Source organism: Phoxinus phoxinus (genome assembly GCF_949152265.1).
Source record: "Phoxinus phoxinus genome assembly, chromosome: 13".
NCBI classification, from domain to species: Eukaryota; Metazoa; Chordata; class Actinopteri; order Cypriniformes; family Leuciscidae; genus Phoxinus; species Phoxinus phoxinus.
This window is the reverse complement of record NC_136888.1, coordinates 31,045,096-31,052,199: the sequence shown is the minus strand read 5'-3', so window position 1 is coordinate 31,052,199 and position 7,104 is coordinate 31,045,096. Positions and strand designations below refer to the sequence as shown.

The window sequence follows — 7,104 nt, the reverse complement described above, 5'->3', positions numbered from 1 at the left end:
ACATTTAAATTAAAAATTAAATTTCTTCAAAAAAATACACTTACAAACCCTCCTGTTCTCGTCCAGATTTTATGACTACAGAATTACATTTAAAATTTCTCATATAAACTGGCATAATAATGTAGATGGCAACAAACGCATTCAGTCATAAAGGCATGTTTTATTATTTGTGATCATCAAACCTCAAGACTTGATATGGGACTGCATGAAAACTGGGAAAAAAAGGTAATGACCGGCTCAGTACATTCTACTTCCATATGACACTACGAGCTGAAAGCATTGCAATGTCAACAATAGGAGTGTACCTCTATCTAAGCACCCATAAATTCAAATTACTAAAATAATATTTACAGGCTCTAAACAACACATCCTTTGGAAATGTATATTTTAAATACAAATATAAACCATATATTTATATGTATTGCATACATATTTGCTTGTTTTACCTCAATCTTAACGATTGATTGAACAGTATTTTGATTCATGTTCCCATAACAAGTTACCGTGTGATATGATTCACCTCAAAAAATGCCTTTGGCTCTCCCAGAATGCAAGTATCACATTGTTTTAGGGATAGCTTTTTGTTGAGAGCGGCAGCATCGTTTCAGCTATTGAACTACATCTATTCTATATGCTCCTATCATGGATGCCCGATCCCGGATTGAGTTTTGAATACAGCTGCAACATTCAAAGGACAGCCTGACCCGATCCCTTAATAGGTACAAGAGAAAAACCAACAGAGGGGCAGACTTCAACAAACAGATGCACAAATACAGCCAACTGAGTGGTGGACACAAAGAGAATGGTTCCAGCTATTGGTTCAGTGTAAGTTGAGAAGGTTTAATAGTAGCTTAAGTGAGAATGGCAGCAGAATCAGATGGTTGAGTGTGGAAGAGCTCAGTCCACCTCCATCTCTCCAGACGGAGGCTTCGTCTGCTGATTGCCTTTGCTGTCAGCACCTTGTTGCGCCGCGGGGCCGTTATGGGCCCCGTTGTTTCTGTCTCCCTCCTCTGCGGGCTCCTCGGCCTTGGGTTTGGGTCGGTTGACGACAGGATTGCAAACGTCCTCTAGCTCCTGCAATTCAACACAGAGCAGATGGATTCAATTAATTGAATTGTGCAATAGTCAGAACCAGAATATAAGTGGACACAACCTGCCAATAATAAGTTGAGGCAATATTTTGTCTCCCAATAAGTAAATTATACTTTGCAGAACAGAGGATTATTTTATTATTTATTTTAGAACCAAAATTTGAACCACATTTTTGCATTGGGCCTTATTCCCCCACAAATTTTCATAAGCGTAAATGTAAATAATCTAATTCTCATTATTCTAAAGCAAAAAAAAAAAATATTATTTAATTATAGTAAGACACAGAACTAGGCAGTCTTTTAAAATAAAAGTCCTATATTACTACATTGATACCTTTTGTATATTTTAAGGATACTAAAAACATTTATTTAATTGTTGAAGTATCTATATATCATGTTAGTATTTGTTTTGATGTTATTCATTTATGCAAATTAAAAGAAATAACATTTTCATTACTACGTGCTAAATCTCATTCTCGTTACTTTAAGTTACTCGTTACTTCTCGTTACTTAAATGCAAAATATATACAGTAAATATTTAAATTAATAGAATTTTCAAGTATTTATACATTATTCTAGTATTTGATTTACTGCCTTCATGCAAATTTAAAGTAAAAAAATAATTAGAATATGTATCAATGTAGAATAAAAGCAATTCGAAAAAATGCATTATTAAACGTCATTGCAGTAAATAATTTTTTGCATGCAATTGTATCATCAAATAATATCACAATTAAATAGCTTTCAAACAGGGTTCATTTTCTTTATTCATTTCTTCTTTAAAATGTCACTTGGCCATGATTTCATGAGATTTACTCACTGGTGTGATCATTGTAATGACAGTGAAAAATTTCATTGTGACTTGCAGCTTGGCTGTATTTTTACTGGAAAAGTGCACAAACAAACCTGAATCTTCTGAATGATCTCTGCTACTTTGACTGCTGGGTCTTGAGCAATGGGGAGTTTGCTCTGGGCGTTCATCTTCGCATTTATCCAGCCTAAAGCTTCATTCACACTCTTCTCAACAACACCCATCTCCTCAGCGCTCAAGTGCTGGTAGCGCTCGTCCTGTTGGTCAAATAGCAGACATGTCCACAGCATTTATGTAAATGTAAAAGAAATTAATGTGAAATGATTTTGAGAATAATTAATCCAATCTGAACAATGCGAAAGATTAAGATGCAGTCATAAGCACAATTAGTCTGACTAATATATCACTATGTAATGATATACATGACCAAAACATCTGATATTAAAGACGGTCACTTGAGACATCTTCTGTAAGATTAACAAAGAAAAATTATAAAGTGAATACTTTATACTCTTCCACTTAGACCGCAGTCACACCTTTTCCATTAAGAGACAATATTTGGCCCCTTAAATTGATTTTCAGATGCTTTTTTTAACCTTTAAAGACAAAGTTTTTCTAACCCTATTAAATGTATGTCATGTTTTATGTCAAATTCCAAAAATTCCATGATTACTATAATAATTAAAGTGATAAAGTAAACTAAATCAATAATTTCAGTCAAATTAAACCAGTATCAACATAGTGGCACAAGCTGCTTCTAGATGTATTAAACACTGTTTAATGCAACTGGCTTGAATGCAAATACAAAAGCACAAATAATGTTATGAGATATTTTAAACAAACAAAAAAAGTTCAATAGAGAAATATGAAATGATGGTAAAAACAAAGTGATACTATTAAATATTAACTTAAATTCACAAGTAGGTGGCGGCAAGTTTTTCTTAATGAGTGAGTCGTCGAGTCATTCATTCATTCGGTAATGAAGCAAGTGGCTGTATTTATGAATGGATCATTGAATCATCGACTCTCCCGATTCGTTTAAAGCCGCAGATTCGTTCACTAATGAAACACCGCTGTGTGTTGCTTGGAGACTCTGTAGCTTAGGTTGGGACTATTATTTTGTTGCAAAATAGAGCGAACATTACTGACAATACTGTGTTTGAAATGTATTTTTGTTTGTTGAACTGTTGTTCAAAGCCATTGTCACATTTGCAATAGTGTGGATATTCGGGAAAATTGCATTCTTGCTCATATAATTTAGCTAATATCCCCATTAACAACAAGAACTCACACAGGGCATGTTTTTGTATCAAAGAGAGTTTGTCTTAAATCGATCTCTATGCACTGTTTGTGTCTATATTTGTTCTTCATGCTAGTAAGTGCTAAACCCCACTTTTATAAAGGTCACGAACAGCAGTAATGTAGCACGATGGCAGCAGACTCTGCAAGTAGCCTGTCATGTGCACGCTGCTTGTGTGGATGCAATCAGTTTTGACCGCAAAATATGAGGCCTTTTACAGCACTACCATTTCCCTGTTTTACACTAGAAGCGGCATTTAAGTTTTAAAGGTTCAAAGTTCACCCAAAAATTAAAATTATCCCATAAATTACTCACATTTAAGCCATCCTAGGTGTATATGACTTTCTTCTTTCAGCCAAACTCAGAGTTATATTTAAAAATATCCTGGCTCTTCCAAGCTTTATAATGGGAGTGAATGGTACCTTAGATTATGAAGCCCAAAAAAGTGCATCCATCCATCATAAAAGTAATCTATACGGCTCCAGGGGAGTAATAAAGGCTTTCTAAAGTGAAGCGATGCGTTTTTGTGAGAGAAAAAAATCCATATTTATAACTTTATAAACTATAATCCCTGGCTTCCGGTAAGGACTGTACGCGAGTTGAGATCCGGCGAATGGTACCAATGGGAAGAGCCAGGATATTTTTTAATATTACTCCGATTGTGTTTGGCTGAAAGAAGAAACTCATATACACCTAGGATGGCTTGAGGGTGAGAAAATTATGGGATAATTTTTGGGGTGAACTAACCCTTTAAAGCTGGGATACAATTAAATGAACGGCAAAACTCAGCATTTTGTTCGCCTCCCCCCTCTGTCACCTCACGTACCCCCAGGGTTTGGGAACCACTGCCCTATAGAATAGTGGGAGACATGACAAGGTACATTATATAGCTTGTAGATGATGAAAAAATTTAAGCTACGGGAGTAATTAGGCCAGTAGATCTGCGCAAAGGAGTTACCCCAAATAAAATCCATTAATGTCTGTAAAAAAAAAAAAGTTTTTTACATCACTCTAATGCTGTTAAAACGCAAGAACTCTGCTTCATAGTTACAAAAACAAAAGCTTTTCTAAATAATTTTCTATCAACAGAACTCACAATATCAAAAAAAATGATGGAATTACAGCTTACCTTCTGTCTATACACGTCCACCGCCTTCATAAAAAGCTGAATTTTCTTGCCTAGCTCATCAAACGCTCTGGGTCGGCCCTCATGCTCTCTGTACCGCTCTTCAATGGGCTCACCAAACCTCTGCAAAACAGTAACCAACATTTTCACTTCAGGTTTGTCTTTGAAAGAACTGACCCTTGTGAAAAAGACGTACACTTAAAGGAGAACTCCGGCGCAAAATGAACCTTTGGTCTAATTACACATTGTTACCTAGTCAACCGTTATCTGAGATTTGTTTTCATGATTATCGAATGTAAATAATTTTATCTCTAAAAACAGTTTAGCCTATAACGCTAGTATAACGCTAGTATATGGGGTGTAGAGTAATGACAAATAAAAATCGCTTGTTAATACCACTAACAAGGCTCAAAATAGCCCCACACTAACACGGTAGCATAATGAGGGTCCCTACCTTCAAACCGAAGCATTGAGAACTGTGTAAGTGTCCAGACAGTTTAATAAGAAGATATTTTATACATACAGTCAACTTCGCGAATACAGGCAGAAGCCATCTTTGAAAAACAGTCTCTACTAGTCGATCTACGAACGCCGATACAAATGCGCTGGACCATATGAGATTCTACACAGTTCAGCGCATTTGGATCGGCGTTTCGGAGATCGACTGATAGAGACTGTTTTTCAAAGATGGCTGCTGCCTGTATTCGCGAAGCTGACTGTATGTTTAAAATATTTTCTTTCTGTTTTTAGAGATAAAACTATTTACATTCGATAATTATGAAAACAAATCGCAGATAACGGTTGACTAGGTAACAATGTGTAATTAGACCAAAGGTTCATTTTGCGCCGGAGTTCTCCTTTAAGAATTAAGAGGTAAATCATGCTAGAAGATATAAATAATGCAAAATGTCACAACTGTAGTACACGTGCATGATCTGAACACTAAAACACCTACTTTGAGTTCAGACAGTTTGTCCTGATAGATTTCTTTCTCCTGGTCCTCTCCTTCTTCATACAGCCAGTTCTCTGTGTCCTCAAGCATTATGGTGAGCTGGTTACTTTCCTGCAAATATAACATCAACACGCATACATAATAAGTCTTACATGTGCTTGGTTTTTGTAGCTACGTATTTGTAATGTTATAAAATGATGTGAGATTCTCTGAATTGCAGAGTTGAGGTAGATCATACTGAAAATAAAACATAAGCTCCCTAGTGTCTTGTCTGAGAACAACAGCTCCAGATAACAAAGAGATCATGTGCTCACGTTTTCAGTGACATATTTCTCATAGATGCCACATAGTTTGTTTCGCAGGTCGTAAACATATTCCTCCACAGCATTTTTAGCATCATTCCTCTCCTTTTCCAGCTTGTCCTGTATGATCATTTTTTTCTGAAAGACAGAATACAATGAATACATTTACAAACATTGTAACTTTCCAACCCATTCAGTCACACAAAAATGATCAAACACTGTAATTATCCACAAGTGTGCTTAATTGTATTGAATGTGCATTTGTAGTGTACGTCAAATCCTAAAAGTATTTTTTATTTACTTGCAGATAATAATATATTAATTAAATAAAAAGCCACTTATGTCCACTAAAAGAGAGTAGACATTCATGGCTGTTTCTTAACATACTTATGTACACTTTGCACTTTGTAATAATGTCAAACTACAAGTAATTTTAAATCATTATGTTGTAGTTATATTTTGCTGTGTGTTAAAGAAGTTCACTTATTTTGCTATCTCCACTTACATACTAAACTACTGTTATTTAATATTACATTTAAAGTTAATGTATTATAATGTACTAAATTGCACTGTCATCATTACAAATGTGTTATTACAAATATATATATATATAGTCCTACTTAAGTTCAACTAACTGTGTTTAAATTTAAACTATAATACATTTTACTTTAATTGCAATTAACATCCAAAAACGTGTCCGAAAACATTCACTTCGCACTTAGGTATACTCTTTTAAAGTCATATAGTTCATATAATATATATTTAAAAGTATACTTATTTTTCACAAGGGTATATTTAGACAAAATAAATATTATTGTAATATTATTGAATCTGAAACTCAAAACCTCCTATTGTGCAGCCAAACATGTAATATTTTCTAATTTAAAGGGATATTTTAAAGACATCATGGTTAGTAAATGAGGACGAAATTACATTTTTAGGTCAACTATATTTTTTAAGTAAACACAAAACAACATTCAGCAATTGCAGTCATACATTCATCAACTGAAACCGAATACTCAGAGGAAAGAAAGGCTTGATTTCATCCATTCATTAACAATTGCTTTTGTCAAGTTGATCAGAATATATAATACTGTTTCTCGGTCAAACAGTCTTACCACCAAAACATCTAGGCATTAGTTCATTGTATAAGTTATGGTTGAACCAGTTGTCATAATCTTTCAAGAATATTTTCTATATATTTTTATTAGACTATTTTGTAAATGTATCCTGAATTGAAAATGTCCCTCTTTGCTGTGAATCTTGGCTGTAATCTGTTGACAGACCGACCAATGGTAAAAGTGTAAATGTGAATTGTGAAAACTGTCCAATATCATGCAATCAATATCCCACAAATAGTATTGTGTACTGTTGAAATTGATTTAATGTATGGAATACACTTCACATTTACATCAGGAAATACTGACAGAGTGCACTGATATATTGACAACATGGCTAGGCGTTTTGACTATCTTGTTTGTGAACAATGACACAAGGACTTGTCATTCTGATGGTATTGATA

At 34.5% G+C, this 7,104-nt stretch overlaps 1 protein-coding gene across 1 annotated transcript in view; it reads right to left on the bottom strand.

The window, feature by feature from the left end:
• Positions 1–57: 57 nt before the first annotated feature.
• The window catches only part of hspa4l (heat shock protein 4 like), a 23,341-nt gene continuing 16,294 nt past the window's right edge, over positions 58–7,104 (bottom strand). Inside the window, exons 15-19 of the mRNA XM_079633383.1 lie at positions 5,595–5,720; positions 5,284–5,391; positions 4,332–4,451; positions 1,998–2,159; positions 58–1,074 (exon numbers count right to left, since the gene is read on the bottom strand). Of these exons, the coding sequence (XP_079489509.1) occupies positions 898–1,074; positions 1,998–2,159; positions 4,332–4,451; positions 5,284–5,391; positions 5,595–5,720 (693 nt within the window). The 3' untranslated portion in view covers positions 58–897. The remainder of the gene's footprint in view (positions 1,075–1,997; positions 2,160–4,331; positions 4,452–5,283; positions 5,392–5,594; positions 5,721–7,104) is intronic.